At 42.6% G+C, this 25,902-nt stretch overlaps 2 protein-coding genes across 3 annotated transcripts; both read left to right on the top strand.

Moving 5' to 3' along the window:
• The first annotated feature begins 381 nt into the window (after window positions 1-381).
• Window positions 382-6,106, top strand: LOC106603274 (LIM/homeobox protein Lhx1). Of its 2 annotated transcripts, none has more exons than XM_014196708.3 (5): window positions 382-1,133; window positions 2,331-2,554; window positions 3,086-3,327; window positions 3,984-4,149; window positions 4,614-6,106. In XM_014196708.3, exons 1-5 carry the CDS (start codon window positions 964-966, stop codon window positions 4,985-4,987), a joined length of 1,176 nt encoding a protein of 391 aa, XP_014052183.1. In that variant the 5' UTR covers window positions 382-963; the 3' UTR covers window positions 4,988-6,106. The 2 variants fall into 2 exon arrangements, with proteins under 2 accessions (XP_014052183.1, XP_014052182.1); XM_014196707.3 differs by having other exon boundaries at window positions 3,053-3,327.
• A 3,536-nt stretch (window positions 6,107-9,642) lies between these two features.
• On the top strand, window positions 9,643-25,714 carry LOC106603273 (protein AATF). Its single transcript, XM_014196706.2, has 12 exons — window positions 9,643-9,777; window positions 10,455-10,628; window positions 12,399-12,812; window positions 13,293-13,430; window positions 14,788-14,902; window positions 15,085-15,283; window positions 15,674-15,838; window positions 16,949-17,032; window positions 21,408-21,475; window positions 21,605-21,685; window positions 23,003-23,074; window positions 25,392-25,714. The coding sequence occupies exons 1-12, from the start codon at window positions 9,693-9,695 to the stop codon at window positions 25,453-25,455; spliced, it is 1,659 nt and encodes a 552-aa protein (XP_014052181.2). The 5' UTR covers window positions 9,643-9,692; the 3' UTR covers window positions 25,456-25,714.
• The last annotated feature ends 188 nt before the right edge of the window (window positions 25,715-25,902 follow it).

The following is a 25,902-nucleotide window of genomic DNA, read 5'->3' as shown; positions in this document are numbered from 1 at the left end:
TAAGTGATATTTACAAATAATGTTAGGCGAAAACGAACTTCGTTTCCTCTGCCAAAAGGACTTTAAGCTACAAGAAAAGCGGTTGTTTTCATGAAATACTACTGTACCTTATTAAATGTATCCTATCCGGAGACCCTAGCTGCGCTTCGACCTGGAATAGGCTATATGCCTGCTTTATCGAGGGAAAATTGCTTTTCTAAAATAAAACGACCGTAATACGACCGTTTCAAAGATATGGGGCAATAGTCCTCTGTTCCCTATTAGTGGGTCCGTACGGCAGAGTTTAGAGGGCACGGTAATTGCCACTCCAATAGCAAGCTGCTGATAGGTGTTGTTTCAACATGACGTCAGGAGGCTCGGATAAAGGCTAGTTCTTGCGCTTTCAGAGGCACGCATATTACTGAAGCTTGGACTAAAGAGTGCATTATACTCGAAGAATCGAAGGAATATTACAGAATTTACAAGAAATTGAACAGATTTGATCATATTTGTTGTAGCTTTCTGCTTTGGCAGTAATCATTGGCTGTGTGGCAGTTATGTATTCGTGCGTAATTGTAGTGGCATGATGCCTGTTCAGATTCACTGAATCATATTAGCCTCTCGGCTCATCTTGATGGACACGGGGAGGCCTTGCTCCTCTCAAGTTTGCATTCTTGCTTGTGAAATGTATTCACTTTGTTAAATGATTTGTTCGTTTTTGTTTTTATTGACACTGTTTTGTATAGCCTATGGTTGTTCTGTGCATGCGAGAGGAACGCAATAATATTTGAGCTCGCGGGATATGATGATGCTAACTCATTGTTAAGAGATTCGTCTGGATGAGCTGCATACTCTGGATTGTCGAAGGAGTGGATTAGAGCAGGTCATTCTCCAAATCACCAAAGCACCCAAGGAGACACATCGCTTTGATTTGGGACAAACAGCGAAGACGTTCAACCTGGAAATCGCTGGAATTATCCAAACATGGTTCACTGTGCCGGCTGCGAAAGACCTATTCTGGACAGGTTTCTACTCAATGTTCTGGACAGACCATGGCACATTAAGTGCGTACAGTGCTGTGACTGTAAATGCAATTTGACAGAAAAATGTTTTTCACGGGAAGGGAGACTGTACTGCAAAAACGACTTTTTTAGGTAAGCACACCTGGCACACATGGCTTTCAATATTGTGAGGAATAGCTTTCGCTTTTAATGGGTACCAATTAAGCAGAACTATGCAAATGAACAACAGATGATGTAAAATACAAGTTTTATAATTACTAAATTCTATTGCAAGATTATGTTTTTGGCTACATGGTTACATGCTTAGTGTCAATTTAGAGATAGTTTAATCTATCCTCATGAGCGACATACATTTAACAAACCAGAGACAGGATGCCCAGATTATGTGTGGTGATCCACCAAAAGCTGATACATTATAAGCATATATCACCATGTTCTGTGACGGATTCAAGGAAATCGTCCTTTGTTTACAAGGAAAGGCTGCCAGACAAGCGGGGATGAGAATTATGCCAGGATTCTTGACGGAAGTGTATCCCGCCTCAGTTCAATCAGTCGGCGCACACCCGTTTGTTTGTTGGGACTCCGTTGAAAATGTGATAAGTGGATTTGAATAATAAATCAGCTTGAAAAAACCCACACTGCAATCACAGACCTCCAGTCCACACGCGTTTGTTAACTATTTGAATACACATATATTTACATAAATAGGCCACATTGCAAAATTGAAGAGTTAAGTGTGGCTTTGTTATTTTCAAGCATTAAATAGGATGTATTTCAATAATGGACAGGTTTCTTTTTATGAATGTTTGAATTATCTCCATTCAATAGCCTAATAATAAACGATGTGGCCTTTTCTGAATAATAGTTTTAGGTAGTCATAGTTATACAACACGTAGGTCTAAATATAAGATATATATTTATTTATTTCTAACAATTTATTTAGCCCAAAAAACTAAATTAGGATCTTATATTTACAGTGGTTGAATAACTGGTTATCTATGTGAAATAGGCCCACGTACAATGAATATAGTGGCTGGCTTTCGTTACCTTGTAGGCAGGCCCAACATCAGTGTAGCCTGTAATTTCCAGATCAACGTTTAAAATAAAGCATAAGAAATTGATATGTCATTATAATCACTTGGAATCTCATCAAGAAGATTTGTAGCATAAAAATACTGAAAATACAGTAAAAAAAATAAAAATACAGTAAATGATGCCATTTAGTTGGTAATCTGATGTGAATATTTTCTGTAGCTCTTTGCTGCTACTCTGTCTGCCCTGCAATGTTAAGTCGCTGATGGTATTTATTTTTTGCTTTCTTTCTTTTAGGAGATTTGGCACAAAGTGTGGAGGTTGCGCCCAGGGGATCTCGCCCAACGATTTGGTTCGAAGGGCAAAGAGCAAAGTGTTTCACCTGAACTGTTTCACGTGTATGATGTGTAACAAACAGCTATCCACCGGAGAGGAAATGTACATTGTAGATGAATTTAAGTTTGTTTGTAAAGAGGATTATCTAAGCAACAGCAACGGAAAGGACACAACCCTCCTCTCAGGTATGGAACATAACATGACTTGAACCAAATCACAATTAGGAACCGCAAACCCGTGTTTATATTTCTATATATTTCTAAAGCCTCTTGTAAATCATGATTTTCTCATTTTTCCTATTGCTGTATATTCCATTTATTTTAAAAAATGTCGTTCGAAAATAATTACGACAACAGCATCCTGATAGGCCTAATAACAGTACAATCTAAACAATGTTGTTGATGACAATGAAAAATATAAAACCTAAACTATTATTAGGCCTATAGGGAAGATAATTTATTGTTTTCTTCATTAATGTTATCATCACCACCAATAATAATAGGACTAAAAGTAGTTGACTAAAATGCCTATTGCCTAATGCTAACAATAACCATATTAATAATAATAATATCCTAATAATGATACTGTATTCTTGGCGTTTCTTTTTGTCTATTTGTTAAAGAGTATAAAGACATACGAATACATTTCAAATCATTTCATTTCGTCTTTCTTTCATCTCACAGTCACGACTTGCAGTGACCCAAGTCTATCTCCAGATTCCCAAGACCCACAGGATGATAGTAAAGATTCGGAAATCGGACATTTATCCGATAAAGAGGTGGGCAGCAATGAAAACGACGAGCAGAACGTAGGGGGGAAACGACGTGGGCCGCGAACCACCATCAAAGCTAAGCAACTGGAGGTCCTCAAAGCTGCTTTCGCGGCCACGCCAAAACCCACCCGACACATCCGAGAACAGCTGGCGCAGGAGACAGGGCTCAACATGAGAGTAATCCAGGTAAGAGTCTATTTCCTTTTAGCTTATATCACATGTCAAATCAGATAGATGTCTATTTTCAGTATTCGTATTCGTCTGTGAGAAAGTATTTTTAACAATGGCACCTTCGTCAATAATGGCAGAAGGCAAGATATGCAGACTGGTTACCACGAAAGTGGTGCAGATGCACACATTCTCCTGACGTCCTTAATGCTTTATGACATCTATCTATATGCATATCAATGCAAATGCCTCTGTTTTCTGAATTTGAAATTAGCCTATTCATTAGGTATCATTATGCTACAATTGTTAGACTAGTATATGTTGTGGAAATTGTGACTGAAAACCCTATAGGCCATTGGTTGACAACACATCTGTAAGTCTATCCTATCAATTCACCTGTAGCCTGTAATTTGAGTTGTTAAATCCCTGGTATTCACGAAACAGCCGATAGATAAACGGAGGGTTAAAGATCATTAACCAGTGACAGGTGAGACAAGGACCCACATAGGTATACCAGGCCTATATAGGCTAATCACGTCATGGTTATTAAAATGGCATCTCACAACATGTCATCAGACTAGCTGCATACATTTACGATGCAAAAAATATATATATTTGGCCGGCGTATAAACTTCATTTTAATCATCTCTTTTCGTGTTATTTGTGGTGTGCAGGTATGGTTCCAAAACCGGCGGTCTAAAGAGCGGCGCATGAAGCAGTTAAGCGTGCTGGGTGCGAGAAGGCACGCGTTTTTCCGCGGTCCAAGGAGAATGAGAACTCTGGTGGACCGACTCGAACCCGGGGAGCTGATCCCCAACGGTCATTTCTCATACTACGGTGGTAAGGTCTTGTATATTGACCATGGTCCACCCAAATAACTTTGTGTTTAAAGATGATCAGATTATCATTTTGACTATGAGAGCCATTCACAGGCATGTATATTCATCCTTTATTTTAACTCCTAATATGATTCATTATTCAGAGGTGTTCTAATGCATTTTACATCGATTTTTTGGGCAATAGGTTTAGGCATACTGTGTGAATTAGGTTACATTTAAAAATAAGATACTTTTTTTTCCGATTATAGGCAATAGTTGTCATTGTTTTAAGTTATTATAATACTGTCCTCCTGCAAGTCACTATTATGTCAAATTAACTCTATACTACATAACATGGATTAGTTTTACTTTTTTGTAATTCAAATGACATTCTCGTGGCGTTGTACCAGTATAATACATTTTGTTATAGTTTTATTTTCACCACACAAGCATTTCTCATAATTATTCGGGTGTATATTTTTGCAGATTATCAGAGTGAATACTATGGGCCTGGAGGAAATTTTGAGTACTACACCCAAGGCCCCCCATCATCACAGGCCCAGACCCCAGGGGACCTAGGCTTCTCCTCTGGCCCCGCTGGCACCCCTTTAGGGGGCATGGACCATCACCTAGCTGGGCATCACCCATCCAGTGAGGTACAGTGCTTCAATGACATCATATCTCACCATCCAGCGGACTCACCTAGCCCAGAGCCCAACGGTCCTGGGTCAATGCACAGCATCTCCAGTGAGATGTGTGGCCCCAGCACACCCTTCACCTCACTGTCCCTCAACGGCAGCGGATACAGCAACCAACTGTCACACCCCTCCTCAGAGATGAGCGAAGGCACTGTCTGGTAGCCCACAAGACATTATGAAGCCAAGGTTAACTATTGACTTAGGAGGCAAATGAAGTCCTGAGCAAGTATCCTTGTTTAGTTTATATTATTTATTTATTCATTCGTTAATTAAATGTATATGCATTTAATTTATTACCTGTCTCCAAGTTCCTGTACTGCTGGGTTGATGTTGCAGTTTGATTTAAAGATACACACAGTAACAGTCTAGACTCCAATGCAGTCATATAATGGTGAATACTGTATGAGCGTTCAGCAGATCTTCAGTTTTTTTAGGGTCTCCATATCAGATCAAAATTATTTTTGAACAAAAGCTTTTATGATAGCTTTGGTAATTGTGCTTATTTCTCAATACAGTTTTTTTTTTTGTTTCTCTGTATATTTCTGTGTTTTGCCAAATCCTAGACAGTTTGCCTTCAAAAGGAAAACTTAAAAAAGTTGTATAACCCTTTATTTAATAGAAAATAACTTGTATTTTAAGATGAAGTCAACCTTCAAAAAAATCGATGGACAATGGTTTGAGGTGGACATAGAACAGTCAACTGTTTACGTATATATTTACAGTACTTCAGGGGTTTGAATATCAGCATTGTTTGAAACCTCTCGATTCAGATGGAGAACATCTTTCAAGCAACAAACCAAACTTTTGTATTTATTCTATTTATATTATGGTCGTGGTTCCTCACTGTGCTAGTTTGTATTATTGTGTTTACTTTGAAGAAAATGTAAAAACACAAATAGACAGTTGCCAAATAAGGATAAAAGCACAATATTGTAAGTGCTTTGTATCATCAATTGCTGAACATACTACAAGACATGTAGTAGCATTTTTTAATCAAATGAGTTCCATTGTAGATCTTTCTTTCATGAGGATGTCTAACGTTGAAAGACTTCATGCAGATCACTGAACTGAACCACCATTGTGCAAAATGCTTTATTTTGGGTCATGAAAGTCCCAATGATTAAACATTGATGGTCAAATATGCCACCAGCAGCTGCTATATTCTTGAAATATCAACTCTCATATGATGTATTTTATTGTTCTGATAAACCTAAGCTTATGTGATCTACAGTGCATATAAGACCATTCACTGTATAATAAAACATGTTAAAAAAACTGCAAGATTTGTATTTTTTATTTATCCTTTATTCAAACTAGAGAAGTCCATTAACATCTACATGTATTTTTTTCAAGTGAGGCCTGGCCAAGTAAGCAGCATATACATGAGACACAACATAAAACATTACAAAGAATGTATGTTAAAACAGTGCAAAGTGCATAAGATAACTTAAAAGTGCATGTTTAAAAATGTGCAATCTGTGGTCAGCAGTTGTACGTGTTTTTGCTAAGGGTTTCAGGTTGATTGGGAAGCAAAGCTAAAGGCACTCTTACCAAACTCAGTTCTTGTGTTGGAAACATTATATAAAATACAGTTCTTTGATCTCAGACGGTAATGTCAATGACTTGGTAGGGTGAGTACAGGGCTTAAAGTTCTGTCATTAGATTTTTTTTAAATCATCACTGTATGTCTAATACATCATTGTATGGGTATATTTCATGAAAATAGCTCCAAAATGTATTTTTAATATCATTTATTTCCCTGAGCCTCCTTTGGCCCAAGAAATGCTAAGTCTGAGTGTGTGGGCATTAGGAAACAAATGTGAAGATATTTACATTCGGAAAGTATTCAGACCCCTTGACTTTTTCCACATGTTGTTACCTTACAGTCTTATTCTAAAATGGATTTAAAAAAATATGCATCAATCTACACACAATACCCCATAATGACAAATCAAAACAGGTTTTTAGAAATGTTTGCAAATATATTCAAAATAAAAAAATTAAATATCACATTTACGTAAGTATTCAGACCCTTTACTCAGTACTTTGTTGAAGCACATTTGGCAGCGATTACAGCCTCGAGTCTTCTTGGGTATGACGCTACAAGCTTGGCACACCTGTATTTGGGGAGTTCCTCCCATTCTTCTCTGTAGATCCTCTCAAGCTCTGTCAGGTTGGATCGGGAGTGTCGCTGCACAGCTATTTTCCGGTCTCTCCAGAGATGTTCGATCGGGTTCAAGTCTGGGCTCTGGCTGGGCCACTCAAGGACATTCAGAGACTTGTCCCGAAGCCACTCCTGTTTTGTCTTGGCTGTGTGCTTAGGGTCGTTGTCCTGTTGGAAGGTGAACCTTCGCCCCCGTCTGAGGTCCTGAGCTCTCTGGAGCAGGTTTTCATCAAAGATCTCTCTTCACTTTGCTCCGTTCATCTTCCCCTCGATCCTGACTAGTCTCCCAGTCCCTGCCACTGAAAAACATCCCCACAGCATGATGCTGCCACCACCATGCTTCACCGTAGGGATGGTGCCAGGTTTCCTCCAGACGTGACAGTTGGCATTCAGGCCAAAGAGTTCAATCTTGGTTTCATCAGACCAGAGAATCTTGTTTCTTATGGTCTGAGAGTCCTGTAGGTGCCTTTTGGCACACTCTAAGCAGACTGTCATGTGTCTTTTACTGAGGAGTGTCTTCTATCTGGCAACTCTATCATAAAGGCCTGATTGGTGGAGTGCTGCATAGATGGTTGTCCTTCTGGAAGATTATCCCATCTCCACAGAGGAACTCTGGAGCTCTGTCAGAGTGACCATCGGCTCGTGGTCAACCCCCTGACAAAGGACCTTCTCCCCCGATTGCTCAGTTTGGCCGGGCGGCCATCTCTTGGAAGAGTCTTGGTGGTTCCAAACTTCTTCCATTTAAGAATGATGGAGGCCACTGTGTTCCTGCGGACCTTCAATGCTGCAGAACTTTTTTGGTACCCTTCCCCAGTTCTGTTTACTCAACACAATCCTGTCTCAGAGCTCTATGGACAATTCCTTCGACCTCATGGCTTGGTTTTTGCTCTGACATGCACTGTCAACTGTGGGACCTTATATAGACAGGTGTGTGCTTTTCCAAATCATGTGCAATCAATTTAATTTACCACAGGTGGACTCCAATCAAGTTGTAAAAACGTCTCAAGGATGATCAATGGAAACAGGATTTACCTGAGCTCAATTTCGAGTCTTATAGCAAAGTGTCTGAATACTTGTGTAAATAAGGTATTTCTGTTTTTTATTTTAAAATGTTCAACAATTTCTAAAAACATGTTTTCGCTTTGTTGTTATGGGGTATTGTGTGTAGATTGACAATGTTTACATTTTTTTTTTAATCCATTTTAGAATTAGGCTGTAACGTAACAAAATGTGGAAAAAGACAAGGGGTCTGAATACATTCCAAATGCACTGTACATGCACAGGCCTGATTGGCTGATAGGATAGTCTAGAGCCCACCCTCTTACCCAGATGAACAGTCATTGGTCTATCATAATCAGATAACACTGTGACGTCATGATGTTGGCCAAAAGTTCCATCCCATCTGAGCAGCTTTTACACAAAAAGGGCATTATCTTAATTTTCTCAATTTTAGTGGGTTATTTCAACCTTATAGTGTGGAAACATCATTAAAAAAAACAGGAAATCGTGTTATTGACTGCACTGCCCCTTTAAGGATGGCTATCCTGCTAACTAATATAAGGTATAGTGATGTGTAATAAGTATTGGCAGTATTCGAGAGCATCAAAACTGTAAAGTATCATGGGTAAATTGTGATTGACTGACTGATCTACAACTAATAATGAGTAGTTATTTATGATGCAAGGTGACTTGTAGATAAGCTGCCTGCTGCCTGCACTGTCGGCTGCAATTTCCAACAAGCCCAATTGTTGGTTACACATGGTAAAGTGTGTCTAGCGTGTGCAGGTAAGAAAGGGGGAAACCTAGTCAGTTGTACAACTGAATGCCTTCAACTGAAATGTGTTGTCCGTATTTAACCCAACCCCTCTGAATCAGAGAGGTGCGGGGGGCTGCCTTAATCGACATCCACGTCTTCAACGCCCGAGGATTCATGTACAGAATATCACCATAGTCCAATAATGTAAAACATGTGGTTGCAACAATGTATTTTCTTTCTTGAAATAAAAAACAATATTTTGAACTAAATAAAATGCCCAGTAGACCTAGTGCACTGGGAACAGACGTCAATTCAACTTCTATTCCATGTGGAAACAACGTTGATTCAACCAGTGTGCCCAGTGGGACATAATCCACTCACTGATTAGACCACAGTACACAGAGGGCCAGGTAAATTGACATCAGGTCGTTTGAGAAGATACAGGACTCAATAAGCGGCACCTGGGTTTGTAGAGATGCCTTGCATTACATAAGTTGAAGGCTACTGTAAATTAAGAAACTGTGATATCTATTTTGTTTGTTTCTCAAATGCACCAAATGCAGTATTTACATTTTTAACATGATAATTAGGTCCTACATGTATGAATTGACAACACATATTGGCAGTCACAACCCTGTGGCGGCGGCACTGTAATTATAGAAGTAGTGCTACATGGACATATAGAAAGTCGATTATGTATTTACCATTTAGTAGATGTTATACTTTACCTACAGGGTTTATGGTGTTTAACTACAATTAAGTCGGATATTAGTCATCCACACTGAATTATCTTAATGATTTCAGTAATCCATATTGCGTAGGCTAAAATACAACCTCTGCTTGCTTGAAGTTGCGCTGTAGCAGTTCTATTATTCTATTCTATCTGTGAGTCGCGTCTTGATGACGTAGGCGTAACATGTGTGAGTTGTGAGCGAGTACATTGAACGATGGCTGGCCACATATCACAACAGCTCGAGGATTTATTAAATCCTTTGCCCAAGTTCACAGATCCAGAGGACGATCACGATGAAGGTATATTGCACTGTTTGTAATGTTTAACAGGAACTTTTGGCTTTCGATTTGAAGATAATGTTTCCGTTTTTATGTATAAAGTCATTACACACACGCCAGGTAGGCGCGTGGCAACTGCATGCAAAGCTAGACAGTTAGCAAGCAAGCTAACACACTGAAATCACCAATTTACCAAAAACCTCTCCATAACCTGTTCTGATGACCACCGTGTAAACTGGTAACCGTCCACATAGCCATGTGTTTGTTGAAGTTTCAAACTGAGCACAATGAATGTAGGACGGGAGCCACTGGCACTGCGCCATTCTAATAGTTGATCCTGCTAGCAACTACTGGTGCTGCTAGCTAGTTATGTTGACCTTTTCACGAGACGTTGGCTGTTACTAGCTAGCTAATATTCTTACAGCTCTCTCTAAACCTCATATTCATTGCTAGTAATTATGCTTGATATTGTAATTAGTATTCTCACTCTGGCTGCGGTTCAATATACACATCAACATGAACATGACATTATGGAGAGGTGCTTTATCCTGTCTTTCTCTTAAAGACAAGTCGTCTGAGTTAGTCCATCTGTAACATTCTGGCCCTGATAAGTTGCCAGCCACTTTGTATATTGATCAGATAAGACTATGAGCACTTGTCTCTTGGTCATTCAATCTGACTGTTTTGATTCCTTTCAGAAACGAAAGCCAAGGTGGTAGAGGCGTTTGATGAGGGTGATGATGATGATGAAGCTGTGGTTACCTTGAGTGGGCTCCGGAAGAAAGCTATCACTCTGCTGGAAGAGACTGACAAACGGTACCTGGGCAAGGCAACATCTCGTAAAAACCTGCTGAAGGAGATCGAAGGGTCTGGTGAGTTGGAACAGGAATGTGTAATTTATAATAATGTTAAACATATATGTAGGATAATCAATGCAGCTGACCATGGGTGAAAATAAATAAGGAACCTGTCAAGAAAGTTGACCGAGAGCTGTGGTTTGGGTATTTGAAAGGCATCCTTTTTTCCTTCTATCCATGGAATTAGCCCAATTGTTGATCTGACAAAGTTGGCTTGGTGAAAGCAATAGGTTATTAACATTCATCAGATACATGATTACCTTTAGGATGGAGGAAGGTAGGGCGTATTTATTTGAAGGCATTTGAAAATGGTCATTTGTAGAATTCTGCCCTCTTGTGGTTATGTAAGGGGCTCTTTTACAATATGTAACTGGCCACCATTCGGTTCAAAATGAACGATACTGATCAAAAATATAAACTCAACCTGCGACAATGAACGATTTTACTGAGTTACAGTTCATATAAGGAAATCAGTCAATTGAAATAAATTCAATAGTCCCAAATCTATGGATTTCACATGACTGGGCAGGGGTGCAGCCATGAGTGGCGGGTCTGGGAGGGCATACGCCCACCCACTGGGGATCCAGCCCCAGCCAATCAGAATGAGTTTTTCCCCACAAAAGTGCTTTATTACAGACAGATACTCCTCAGTTTCAACAGCTGTCTGGGTGGCTGGTCTCAGACGATCCCGCAGGTGAAGAAGCCGGATGTGGAGGTCCTTGGTTGGCGTGGTTACACATGGTCTGCGGTTGTGAGGCCGGTTAGAAGTACAGCCAAATTCTCTAAAACAACATTGGTGGCAGCTTATGGTAGAGAAATGAACATTCAATTCTCTGGCAACAGCTCTGGTGGACATTCCTGTAGTCAGCATGCCAATTGCACGCTCCCTCAACTTGAAACATCTGTGGTATTGTGTTGTGTGAAAAAACTGTACACGTTAGTGGCCTTTTATTGTCCCCAGCACATGGTGCACCTGTGTAATGATCATGCTGTTTAATCATCTTCTTGATATGCCATATCTGTTAGGTGGATGGATTATCTTGGCAAAGGAGAAATCCTCACTAACAGGGATGTAAACAAATTTGTGCACAACATTTGAGAGAGATACGCTTTTTGTGTGCGTATGGTACATTTTCGGGGATCTTTTATTTCAACTCATGAAACATGGGACCAACTTGCGCTTTTTTATATTTTTGTTCAGTATAGAAATAAATGTGCCTCATGCCACACTGGACTCTATAATGTTGTAATGTCTCCTATATTAGTACCACAAGGCAAATTGCTGGCAAACAGAAGACCATAGCTTTAATGGATTGATGTAGGTTCCTTATTTACAATTGAATCAAGTCCATTTCTATTCTATGCTCAGCTGTGCATGGTCATATCATGTGTAGACGTTTTATTACCATATAATTGCTTAGGCCTACATCTACTAGTGGTCTGTGTTTTGGTTATTCAGTGGAGGAATAGGTTTGTTTTTAATCAAGCTAATCCCTGTTTATCCAAACAAAATGCCTTGATTAAGGCAGAGATTTGCAAGTCAAACACGGGGCCATGCAGCAATCAGTTTAAACCTGGAAGACAACTGATTACAGCATTTAAGATGTTGTGTACACGGCATCCGTACTGTTGTTCAGGTGCTGAGTGGAAGGCCATCTACAACCGTATCTGCCTGCATTAGTTGGAATTGCTACATTTTTATGAACATCATTTTTTTTTCTTAGTTTACTTCAAATCTAAAATTGAATCCTGGTGTTATCATTCAAATTTAATGTGTCTTTTTAGGAGAGGATGAGGACGAGGACGAGGATGATGATGATGATGATGATGATGAAAACGAAGAGGAGGAAGAAGATGACGATGCTGATCTGGAGGCTGAAGATGGAGATGATGATGATGATGAAGAGATTGAGAGTGACATCGCTAAAATGAAAAGTTTGGTGTCTAAGCTGAAGGAGACTGACATCACACTTCCCTCAGTGACAGACTTCCATAAGCTAACAGAGGGAATGGATGATCTTGGAGAGAGCGAAGAAGATGATGATGATGATGATGATGAAGAAAGTGGTGATGAGGATGGAGAGAGTGAAGAGGAGGAGATTGAGAATGAAGCTGACAACGTGGGAGCTGTGATGACTTTCTCTAAAGAGAAAGTGGATGAAGAGGTGGAGAAAGGGAAAGCTGTGAAAGATCAACTTGGTATGTATTTGTGATATAGGCCAGTGAAGGCTCCTCAGAGGAGGAAGGGGAGGACCATCCTCAGTGAATTTCATAAAAATAGTAAAACATTAAAGTTATTATTTTTAGAGAAAACTATACTAAATATATTCTCGTCACCAAATAATTAAAACACACTATGTTGCAATGAAGTTCTACAGTAGCCTCAGCAGCACTCTGTAGGGTAGCACCATGGTGTAGCCGGAGGACAGCTAGCTTCCGTCCTCCTCTTGGTACATTGACATCAATACAAAACCTAGGAGGCGCATGGTTCTCACCATGAGCTAGTTTTGCCTATTCAAACACCTGGCTCAAACAGAGGGATGCTATGTTAGCTAGCTGGCTATGACTATCCAACACCACCACTCTGACAAGTCAAGGTAAACTATACCTTTAAGCACATTTTATCACCTCCTTTTCTCAGTAGACAACCTTGTCATTTATTTTATTAAATCTCCACAGCTCTTTGGGACCAGCTACTTGAGGGGCGAATTAAAATGCAGAAAGTTCTTCTGACAGCCAATAAGCTGCCACAACCACATACCTTCCCAGAGTTCAAGAAGAGGGGCGGAGCAGAGTTTGCTGGAGCGTTGAAGAATAGTGAGTGCTTTTGTTTCTGCTTGCATTTTAAACATTACATTTTTATTTTACAGCTATCAGCAATATGAAATGAATTTAACGTTATTGTTCTCCAGGGGAAAATTGAATACAATTTAAATGGCAAAGGACAATAACATGCATTACAAACAAAGTTTACAACCCTGTAAATGATGTGGTCATAACACTGAATGTTTTGTCTAGACATGTTATCTCCCAGACACAATGTAGAACATTTGTATTGCTTGCCTGCATATGCAATGATCATGAGTGCGTAAAATAAGTTACTTTAAATGCAATGGCATTTGAAACATGAATTTTTAATCATAATGGACAAGGTTGGTGCTAGTGTTATGGTTGTAGTAATTAGTGGATAGAAAATAATTCAAACTATTTGTCTAGTAATAGGCTAGGCTGTCCCTGAGAACATTTCTACCAGAAGATTGTCATAACAAAATAACATTTCCACTCTTTTGTTGTAAGAAATATCTTAATCCTTCTGGTTTCCACAGTAGAATCATATGTGAAAGCTAGTTTTCCTTTCTCTCGTTATTGTTTAAACCTGACCGATTTGTCGTGATTCTTCTACTAGTATTTTTTGCTCAAGGCATGGTGGTAGTCCACCTCCCTCATGAAAATCACTCATACAATTTTATAATCAATGCCTACAGTAATAGGATTCCGCTGGCCATGGGCAATTAATACAGTTTTTCCTTTTTTCTTCTTCTTCTCCTCCACGCGCTGATCTCAAAGCTACGAGACACTGGCTTCTCCTCATTTACATATTTATTGCATTGGACTCAAATCTGGCGAGTGATTGATGTGGATCCTGCCTCCTGAATTTTTAGCGGCCCATTATTATGAAAGGGAGGGGGCTCCGGCGTGCCAGTGTACTTTTGATTAAAGTTGAAGAGGACAGAATCATAAGTGTTCCCCACCTCCTTTCTTTTCCTACGCCCTATGATTTGGAGGGCAAAGTCTCGAAAATTTGTTTTAGTGGATGTTGACAAGATGAGGACTAACAAAAGCCGAGGCAGAACTGCTCCAAAAGATTTTAATCAGTCTTGCTTGGGGGCAATACTTTCTTTCGATTTGTTGGACAAGTGAAGTTAGGAGGCATATTTTCTATTGTAATGTGGCATAACTTCAGTGTATTTATACACATTTTTGGGCCTAATATTGAAGAATTGACTTTCACAGTTAACTCATACTTCCCAAATTCATAAAGACCAATGTAAACTTTACCTCAGACAACACTATGTTCATATCATGTCTGCTTCACTCTACCATCTTGGTTCCCATATCGCTCTGTTAGTTTATAAGGTCCTGTCAGCATGTTCTCTCTCTGATGTTCTGTAAGGTCACAAAGCCCTGAAGGCTCTCCAGAGGTCTCTACTGGAGCTACAGGACCAGCTGCTCCATCAGAACCCAGACACCAGGCCCATCTCCCTGGGCAACACCTGGGGAGCACACAGGTCAGCACTGCCTCTCCTCCACGTCCACAGACAGAACATGAAGTGCTCTGCTACATGAAACACTGTCCTGATTAACGTGAATAGGATGCAATATTTCTCTGAAATGCCCTTGCATTCAGTCTCCTTAGGGCTTTAGAATTGATGGTTGAGTATTATTTTGTTGTTCTGTATCTGTAATATAGTGAGGAGGAGATTCACAGTGAGGATGAAGAGGAAATGAAGGAAGCAGTGGAACCGACAGGTCCTCCCAAACGCAAGCTGGAGATGGCAGAGTACCCAGACTTCATGGCCAAGCGCTTCGCTGACTTCCAGCCATACCGCGATGCCACGCTGCAAAAATGGCACGACAAGACCCAGCTGACCATGGGAAAGAGCAGCAAGGTCCCCCTCCGCCCCCCCCCCCACACACACACACTCATCTGCACCAAGCAAGGACACACGTCCACATGCACCAGCTGCACAGAGCTTAGCTCTTATCACCTAACCAGTCTGCAGTGTGTGTGTTCTCCATCTGCATGCACTGTGCATAAAAGCACCATCCGTCCCTAAGCGCACTTCAGCACTCAAATTTCATAGCTCTCATAAACCAAGGGCTAACATGCCAATTAAAAACCAGACTTCATATTGTCATTTCTTTTCTTCATTGTTCCGGTGTTTTCACTAGACATACTGCATTAGGAATAATCTAATGCTCTTCGTTTTTCTGCATAGGGTAATGATGTTGTAACTGTGTTACGGTTTTGTTTCTGACTCTTCTTTCTCATCTCTCAGGGTTTTGGGGCATTTGACAGAAACATCCTGATCCAGGTGGAACAGGTGCTAATGGACAAGGACAGGCTGTTGAGACGCACCCAGACCAGACGCTCCGAGTACAGAGTCCTGGGCAAGCTAGAGGCCACTGCCCCCGTACCTGAGACCACCACTGCAGAGGGAGAGGTGAGACTGGAGGGGAGGAGGGAGGGTTATGTAGGATGGGTAACATTTGCCAGAAGCATACCACCCTGCTTCTGAAGCTAAGCAGGGTTGGTCCTGGTCAGTCCCTAGATGGGAGACCAGATGCTGCTGGAAGTGGTGTTGGAGGGCCAGCTGGAGGCACTCTTTCCTCTGATCTAAAAAATATCCCAATGCCCCAGGGCAGTGATTGGGGACATTGCCCTGTGTAGGGTGCCGTCTTTCAGATGGGACGTTAAACAGGTGTCCTGACTCTCTGAGGTCATTAAAGATCCCATGGCACTTATTGTAAGAGTAGGGGTGTTAACCCTGGTGTCCTGGCTACATTTCCAAGCTGTCCCTCATACCATCATGGTCACCTAATCATCCCCAACTTACAATTGGCTCATTCATCCCCCACCTCTCTCCTGTAACTATTCCCCAGGTCGTTGCTGTAAATGAGAACGTGTTCTCAGTCAACTTACCCGGTAAAATAAAAAACATGTTGCAAAGGCAGCCAGATAGTGTATGTAGCCAAATGTCGTCCTTTTGACTGCTAGTATCCATACTAGCGAGAACACATCCCCCTTAGGTCAACTGTACAAGAACCTCTATAGTTCAGGTTGCTGCTCTGGTTGGTGGAGGCTGTCACCATGATACCCCCCTCAGTCAGATTCCTTCCAGCTAATTGTATTAAGCTGTTACAGCATTAACTGAGTGGGATACATTTATCTCTGTATCTTAATTGAATCTAGCCAGCAACTGAACTATACTAACCTGAAATGTAGGCAGTGTCGCGGCCCAAAATGATTCAAAGCAAGGAGCATTTGCAGGTTGGTTAATACATTACGGGAGAGAGAGGGGTTGTTTCAGCAGTTTTAGATTAGGGCCCCGCGTGGCTCAGCCATCCCTCTCCCTCCTCCAGAGGTGCCACTTTATCTGGAGAGCAGCCTGTTTATCTGGGGTGTTACATCTGGAGTTTATGGCTTCACCTCCTGCACAACGCTACATGACAGAGAGCTTTCTCTCTCCCCCCCCCCCCTCCCTGGCTCTCACCCTCCCTCTCTCTCTCTCTCTCATCCCTTCGCTCTCTCATCTCCTCTGTTTCTCTCTTAGGGGACAGAGCAGGTGCTGAAAGCCAATACGCATCTGAAAGACCTGGACGAGGAGATCTTTGATGATGATGATTTCTATCACCAGGTAATTATCAGCCCTTCTGCATGAAACATTCTCCTATACTCAACGACTGAACCATTCCTAAAACGTTTTATTTTCTTATTAAAGTGGACAGAGACTATTGCGCAGGAGATGCGCAGCATCAGAAATTGGTAAAGTGCGCCTCTACACATGGTGTTGTGAGTCTGCCACGATACTCCAAGCTATAGGGTGGCACTACGTTGTGTGGGGTGAAGCACAAGGACTGCCCTTGTTATTGTAGTTTTGTCCTTCAGAGGACACCGCCCCGTCCGCTCAGTCTCCCCAGTCTGAAGGCTCCGGAGGTGCAGCTCAGAGCCGTTCCCGGTGGGACTTAGCCCTCTATGCTCCAGTAATGCTCCTGTAATACCTGCATTATGATGTGGCTAACCTCTCACGGCAGGCCGGAGCTGGACTGATGTTTGCATTTACCTAAACTTTTTTGTCAGCAACTTTGTGCATGCCATAAATCACCATTGTGTGCGTGTGTGTGCATGTCTGTCTGTCTGTGTGATGCTGACTCCTGTATAAGGACTCTCCACACTGCTCAGTACAACTGAGGCGTAGTCATTAACTATATCTGTGAACAGAGCAATCACTCACACTGGATTAGAGTCATTATGTAGCGCCAATGGAGCTTTAACAGTTACATTCACTAAGGAAATGCAAGATATGCAGATTCCTAACCTACGTCCTGACCAAGGATGAGGAAACAAGATGTATTAAAAACTGGGTGGTTCGAGCCCTGAATGCTGATTGGCTGACAGCCGTGGTAGATCATACCACAGATATGACAAAACATTTCTTTTTACTGCTCTAATAACATTGGTAACCAGTTTATAATAGCAATAAGGCACCTCGGAGGTTTGTGGTATATGGCCAATATACCACGGCTAAGGGCTGTATCCAGGCGCTCTGTGTTGCGCATAAGAACAGCCCTTAGCCGTAGTATATTGGCCATATACCACACCGCCTCGTACCTTATTGCTTAACTATACAGTACCAGTCAAAAGTTGGGACACACCTACTCAGTCAAGGATCTTTCTTAATTTTTTGGTATTTTCTACATTGTAGAATAATAGTGAAGACATCAAAACTGAAATAACACGTAAGGAATCATGTAGTAACCAAGAAAGTGTTAAACAAATCAAAATATATTTGAGATTCTTCTAATAGCCACCCTTTGCCTTGATGACAGCTTTGCGCACTCTTGGCATGGAATGCTTTTCAAACAGTCTTGGAGTTCCCACATGTTGAGCACTTGTTGGCTGCTTTTCCTTCACTCTGTGGGCCCAACTCATCCCAAACCATCTCAATTGGGTTGAGGTCGGGTGATTGTGGAGGCCAGGTCATCTGATGCGGTACTTCATCACTCTCCTTATTGGTCAAATAGCCCTTCCACAGCCCGGAGGTGTGTTGGGTCATTGTCCTGTTGAAAAACAAATCATAGTCCCACTAAGCGCAAACCAGATGGGATGGCGTATCACTGCAGAATGATGTGGTAGCCATGCTGGTTAAGTGTGCCTTGAATTCTAAATAAATCAGTGTCACCAGCAAAGGACCCCCACACCATCACACCTCCTCCTCCATGCTTCACGGTGGGAACCACACATGCAGAGATCATCCTTTCACCTACTCTTCGTCTCACAAAGACACAGTGGTTAGAACCAAAAATCTCAAATTTGGACTCGTCAGACCAAAGGACAGATTTCCGCCGGTCTAATGTCCATTGCTTGTGTTTCTTGGCCCAAGTAAGTCTCTTCTTATTATTGGTGTCCTTTAGTAGTGATTTCTTTGCAGAAATTCGACCATGAAGGCCTGATTCACGCAGTCTCCTCTGAACAGTTGATGTTGAGATGTGTCTGTTACTTGAACTCTGTGAAGCATTTATTTGGGCTGCAATTTTTGAGGCTGGTAACTCTAATGAACTTATCCTCTGCAGCAGAGGTAACTCTGGGTCTTCCTTTCCTGTGGTGGTCCTCATGAGAGCCAGTTTCATAGTGCATGATGGTTTTTGCGACTGCACTTGATGAAAACTTTCCAGATTCACTGACCATGCCTTAAAGTAATGATGGACTGTCATTTCTCTTTGCTTATTTGAGCTGTTCTTGCCATAATATGGACTTGGTCTTTTACCAGATAGGGTTGTCTTCTGTATACCACCTCAAGTCAAAACACAACTGATTGGCTCAAACTAAAGAAATGCATTCCAGGTGACTACCTCTTGAAGGTGGTTGAGAGAATGCCGAGAGTGTGCAAAGCTGTCGTCAAGGCAAAGTGTGGCTATTTGAAGAATCTGAAATATAAAATATATTTTGATTTGTTTAACACTTTGTTTGGTTACTACATGATTCCATATGTGTTATTTCATAGTTTTGATCTTCACTATTATTCTACAATGTAGAAAATAGTAAAAACTGTTGAATAAGTAGGTGTTCTAAAACTTTTGACGTGTGTGTATATGTACACAGTTGAAGTTGGAAGTTTACATATACTTAGGTTGGAGTCATTAAAACACGTTTTTCAACCACTCCACAAATTTCTTAACAAACTGTAGTTTTGGAAAGTCGGTTCGCACATCTACTTTGTGCATGACACAAGTAATGTTTCCAACAATTGTTTACAAACAGGTTTTTTCACTTATAAATCACTGTATCACAATTTCAGTGGGTCAAAAGTTTACATACACTAAGTTGACTGTGCCTTTAAACAGCATGGAAAATTCCAGAAAATGATGTCATGGCTTTAGAAGCTTCTGATAGGCTAATTGACATAATTTGAGTCACTTGGAGGCGTACCTGTGGATGTATTTCAAGGCCTACCTTCAAACTCAGTGCCTCTTTGCTTGACATCATGGGAAAATCAAAAGAAATCAGCCAAGACCTCAGAATTTTTTTGTTGTAGACCTCCACAAGTCTGGTTCATCCTTGGGAGCAATTTCCAAATGCCTGAAGGTACCACGTTCATCTGTACAAACAATAGTACGCAAGTTTTAAAACCATGGGACCACGCAGCCGTCATACCGCTCAGGAAGGAGACGCGTTCTGTCTCCTAGAGATGAACGTACTTTGGTGCAAAAAGGTGCATTTCACAAAATGGATGGAAAATTTGTGGATATATTGAAGCCACATCTCAAGACATCAGTCAGGAAGTTAAAGCTTGGCTGCAAATGGGTCTTCCAAATAGACCAATGACCCCAAGCATACTTCCAAAGTTGTGGCATAATGGCTTAAGGACAACAAAGTCAAGGTATTGGAGTGGCCATCACTAAGCCCTGACCTCAATCCCATAGACAATTTGTGGGCAGAACTGAAAAAGCGTGTGCGAGCAAGGAGGCCTACAAACCTGACTCAGTTACACCAGCTCTGTCAGGAGGAATGGGCCAAAGTTCACCCAACTTATTGTGGGAAGCTTGTGGAAGGCTACCCAAAACGTTTGACCTAAGTTAAACAATTTAAAGGCAATGCTACAAAATACTAATTGAGTGTATGTAAACTTCTGACCCACTGGGAATGTGATGAAAGAAATAAAAGCTGAAATACATCATTCTCTCTATTATTCTGACATTTCACATTCTTAAAATAGTGGTGATCCTAACTGATCCTGTATGTAAATATATTTTCACTGTGACTAGTGTGTACACCGAGTGTTCCCCTGTCTCAGGGCCTGGAGTCTCAGGGCCTGGAAGCTCAGGGCCTGGAAGCTCAGGGCCTGGAAGCTCAGGGCCTGGAAGCTCAGGGCCTGGAAGCTGGCCATACAGAAAAACCAAGCCCCATACTAGCAGAGGAGAGCCGGGGGCTTAATTGGGGACATTAATGAAGATTCTCTCTCTCCTGATGGGGGTCAGGGAGAGGGCTGCATGGTGGCTGATTTTAAACAAAATGGTCCAGTTAGCCATGACACGGCGTTACTATCTCTGGGGGGGAACTCAAAGGAACATGGATGAGTAGTGGAACCACTGCCTGTACTGTGGGACTGTGTGGATTGTGTGACTGTATGATGAATGAGAGCTGTCCTCTCCACCACAGCTCATTAAGATGTTGTACTGTGAGGTCCACTGATGATGATGCTCTGGGGTCCTGGCATGTTGTTGCTCTGCTAACTGAGGCTGATGCTCAGCAGTGCTTCATTCTGGCAGAGACTGGGCGGTCTGGGCCCGGGTCCTGGGATTGGCTGCTGGGCTGACACTGATGAAGAGGTTCTGATTTAAGTGAAAGGATTTGCTGCTGGGACAGAGAGGGAGAGCTCTGTACTCTGGTGAATGAACAGGGGGTGGGGTAAAGATGTCTACACACACACAAAACTAAATACTGTTTTGAAACGCGAAACTAAGTCTCCCCCTTTGCACTCTTTCCCTCTCCCCTTACTCTGTTCATCTCAGCTTCTGCGAGAGCTTATTGAACGTAAGACAAGTGCTGCAGACCCCAACGACCAGGTGGCTATGGGCAGGTGAGCGACGTGTGTGTGTGTGTGTGTGTGTGTGTGTGTGTGCATGCATCTGTTTGTGTGGGTCTAGGATGTGGGGTTACCCCTCTAGGCTTTTTCTGATCGGGGCCCTCTCCTCTCCTATTCTTCCAGACAATGGCTGGCCATTCAGAAGCTCCGCAGTAAGATCAAGAAGAAGGTGGACACCAAGGCCAGCAAGGGCCGCAAAGTCAGGTGAGTGGAGGGAACGGAGAAAAGGTGTGGAGGGAACGGAGACAAGGTGTGGAGGGAACGGAGACAAGGTGTGGAGGGAACGGAGACAAGGTGTGGAGGGAACGGAGACAAGGTGTGGAGGGAACGGAGACAAGGTGTGGAGGGAACGGAGACAAGGTGTGGAGGGAACGGAGACAAGGTGTGGAGGGAACGGAGACAAGGTGTGGAGGGAACGGAGAAAAGGTGTGGCGGGAACGGAGAAAAGGTGTGGCGGGAACGGAGAAAAGGTGTGGCGGGAACGGAGAAAAGGTGTGGCGGGAACGGAGAAAAGGTGTGGCGGGAACGGAGAAAAGGTGTGGCGGGAACGGAGACAAGGTGTGGAGGGAACGGAGACAAGGTGTGGAGGGAACGGAGACAAGGTGTGGAGGGAACGGAGACAAGGTGTGGAGGGAACGGAGACAAGGTGTGGAGGGAACGGAGACAAGGTGTGGAGGGAACGGAGACAAGGTGTGGAGGGAACGGAGAAAAGGTGTGGAGGGAACGGAGAAAAGGTGTGGAGGGAACGGAGAAAAGGTGTGGAGGGAACGGAGACAAGGTGTGGAGGGAACGGAGACAAGGTGTGGAGGGAACGGAGACAAGGTGTGGAGGGAACGGAGACAAGGTGTGGAGGGAACGGAGACAAGGTGTGGAGGGAACGGAGAAATACAGGTTCACTAGAATATTTCCTTTTCTCCACATTCAAACTCTCAGAATAATTTAGTTTTTCTTTGTTCCATTTATGCCAGTTGGGAGTATTGGGTCTGTTTTTACCATCCACTGCAGAACAAGCTCTTTATTTCTCTGTCCAGGGAGGCTCCAATGACTGAATTTATGAAAATACCTAATACATTTCACTTCCTCCGATGCTGGTTTTAATGCCAGTTTATCTATAGTCCTTTCAGTTATTTCAATTATTTTTTTTATAGAAAATGTCTCCCTCTATTAATGTAAATTACATTTCCATGTGGCCTGATTAAATATTTGAGGACTCAAATTGATAATTTGTATTTATACATATAAAACTATTTGCCGGTGGAAGAATTGCAATTACAGCGTTTGTTTTCTCCATTTATTCCAAGTGGAAAGGTCAGCCTTTTATTTGGGGCCTTTTGTACCCATTGTTTTTCTCTCTGTTTATCTTCTACGCACAGGCACACAGCACAAACAAATGGACTCAAACACTCACACACACATTTATTAATGGACAAACCAGTTACACACACTACATAATTGAATGTGTGTGTGTGTGCTCTATTTCTGATGGTGTTTGTGTATGTGTGCTTGCGTGTGTCTGTCTAGGTTCCACGTCCACAGTAAGCTGGTGAACTTCATGGCCCCCATCGACCACACCTCCATGAACGATGGCGCACGGTGAGCATCTCGTTGTTGACGCATCACAGGCGTAAAGGCAGCGCTCTTCACCACTGGCATGCCAATATTGACCTGTTCTTCAACCCATCACCTCCTCCTTTATCTTGGGGCTGTTAGTCACAGATCTCAGTGTTCTATTCTCCTGTCACAGCCATACATTTGACTCACACACCTGAAATGACTGTCCCCTGGACAGCTACCCTCTCATAAATCCCTGTGCCCTGCTTTGCTTGCCTGCTTTCACACCTGCATTGTTCCCCCTGTACTATTATCTGCCACCTGTAGTTGGCCGGTGAGTGTTGGTGGGATTTGTAAATGAGATGAACAGGTTCTTCAGTTGTAATTTGTAGGCTGCTGACTGTCCTATTATACGTGAGTTTACAAAGGACATAGAATGAGTGTCGCAGTTTCCACATGATTCTCAGCGCACACCTGAGACGGAGGGGACAGTAAATGGCTAGGCGCGTCCTCTGCCTCTCTCCCTCTTATCTGTCCTCTTCCAGTATATACTGCAGGTGGAGTAGCGGAGGCCGTGTGTTGTGTTCGCTGTGAGACGACAGGCATTCTAAACAGGGTAATGACTGCACAATGGGCTGCCCTTCCTCAGCCCTGCCGCGTGTACCTCCCACCTCATTTCCATAGCAATCAATGGCCTACAGTAATAATGGTGATGTATGGCCGTTGCATCAGGCTGGCCGTTGACCTTTCCTAGAGAGCCACACTGGCTGACCTTTGGGAATGAATGCCCTGGCACAGCCCCCCCCCCCCCAACCTCTATACCTCCTGTCCCCTCCTCCCTCTCTCCTCCACCGCTGTGCTGGCTTTACGGACGCAGCCCGCCATGCTCCACTGGCTCCATGAATGTTAATGTCGGGGGGGGGGGCTGGCACACAAAGGGACAACATACATGTGCGCACACATGCATGCATACATGACATGCACATTTAAGTCCTCTAGAAGGTATTGAGACATTCATCATGGCACATTTCTGCATCGGCATGTGACATATAGGATATGCACTTTTTAGGCAGGCTGCACTTTCAACACACACACTTCAGGTCCCCTGTTGTCTCTTGTCTTCTGTCCATTGCGCACACAGAGACGGTCAGTCCAATATCAGCCTGTCATCCTGGTGCTCCTCAGTATTCCCCAGCCGATGTTTACTGAGCTCAGGCAGAATGAGAATGTATGCATTACGTGGTGGTGATCAGTGTGTATTGTATTCCTTGACCCTGGTGGCGCATTTCAAACAGGGATTAAGTCCCTCCTGTGGCTGGATACAGGCTGGCTGCCCCTTGAGAGCAACACAAGGCCCCTCTTTAACTCAACACATTACACATGAACTGGGAACCTGCACTGACTGGTTATGCTGTAGTGGACACAGTTTTGTAATAGATTTTAATCGGTATGGTTGTCCACTGCAGTAAACAGAGCAGTGCAGTGTGGGAGCTTTGGCTGTTGTCCTATCCCATTTGAAGTGGACCCACAAGCAGTCTTAACATGACTGGCTGCACTCAGACTAGACCAGTGCAGGCCATCGGACTCCTTTTAATAATCTCAACACAATTAACTGAGACATGTCACTGCTTGTGACATCACATACCGCCATCTAGTGTCTGTTTCATAATGCACAGACACATAGGCTTCACCTGCTGTACATTTGCATGTATACGCTGAACATGTTTTATGGATGTAGAAAATAATTGTGCAGATAGTCGGACACAAACTAAACCAGCCCCGTCTCAAAATTAGGCCGTATTTATCTGTCTGTCTGAGTAGAGCCACTTTGACTGGAACATTTGACTGATTGAAATGACTGAGCTGGTTAGGGGAGATGAGTCTCCAGGAAGGCAGTTCAGAGATGGAGAGCAGCTGGGGCCTCTGATTCCAACCCTGCCTGGCTGTGTGTGTTTGTCTGCTCTTTGTCATCGACAGGCCAGCCCCAGACAGAGTGACAGGCACTTGTGTTCACGCAGTAATCAGAAGGCCCTGGGCTCCATAAAGACCCCTCTTTGTCTCTCCTCTCATCTGGACTGTTGCATATTACCCCCCTAATTGGAATCCTGCAACTGGGTCACTGGCATTGTCTCTCAAGTGCCGTCAAGTCGTTGAGACGCATGAATGTGGAATTATTTCTTCTCCCGATGCATCGAGACCTCTCCTCCCTTTCTTTTATCTCCCCCTCTCACCCACTGATTTCCTCTCTAGTCACATTCAACTGTTCAGTCTGTTGTCGACAGCCAGGTTTGATAGTACTTTTACCATGATTGTTCTTGGAAAAAAAGTCATGTTTAAACTTGGATTTTTCTTGGTGTAGGACTGAGTTGTATCGCTCACTATTCGGGAAGAACTCGTTTGCTGAAAGTGCGGTGCGGGAGTGACGGACAACACAGAAAGAACCCAGGAGATAAACCTCTTCCTCTGGTCCAGTCCTGCTCCTCTAAAAGGTTATGGACAGTATCAGTCTCAAGGTTAGTTCAGACTGGACCAGACTGGTTTGGACTCTGCTTCAAAAAGGCTTGAAGAGACTGCTTTCTCTACACATTTTGATACTGTCAGGAAAAACTACATTTTTGCATACTTGTTTCTATTATCCCCTTTTTAATGTCTCTTTCTGTGAATAAATACCAAGGTGATTTATGCCTGCTGACTTATTGGAGGGGAAATTAACAAATGCAGATTTTGTTGGTGATTAAATGTTTTGTGTTTTTTATTTACTTATGGGGGATAACACTTGCAACCTAATAAGCAGCCATGCCAAACCTGCATAAAGCAATTCCTCTAACTTTCTCCAAACAATCCTGTTCTTTCTGCTCCAGTAGGAGTAG

The sequence above is a fragment of the Salmo salar genome, chromosome 04 (genome assembly GCF_965601325.2).
Source record: "Salmo salar chromosome 04, fSalSal1, whole genome shotgun sequence".
Taxonomy (NCBI): Eukaryota; Metazoa; Chordata; class Actinopteri; order Salmoniformes; family Salmonidae; genus Salmo; species Salmo salar.
This window is presented reverse-complemented; position numbering and strand designations above follow the sequence as displayed.

Coding starts and splice junctions, on each gene's coding strand:
- LOC106603274 (XM_014196707.3), top strand. CDS start 964: ATGGTTCACTGTGCCGGCTGCGAAAGACCTATTCTGGACAGGTTTCTA. Junction 3,328..3,983: donor TCAACATGAGAGTAATCCAG/GTAAGAGTCTAT, acceptor TGTGGTGTGCAG/GTATGGTTCCAAAACCGGCG. Junction 4,150..4,613: donor TCATTTCTCATACTACGGTG/GTAAGGTCTTGT, acceptor ATATTTTTGCAG/ATTATCAGAGTGAATACTAT.
- LOC106603273 (XM_014196706.2), top strand. CDS start 9,693: ATGGCTGGCCACATATCACAACAGCTCGAGGATTTATTAAATCCTTTG. Junction 10,629..12,398: donor GAAGGAGATCGAAGGGTCTG/GTGAGTTGGAAC, acceptor GTGTCTTTTTAG/GAGAGGATGAGGACGAGGAC. Junction 13,431..14,787: donor TGCTGGAGCGTTGAAGAATA/GTGAGTGCTTTT, acceptor ATGTTCTGTAAG/GTCACAAAGCCCTGAAGGCT.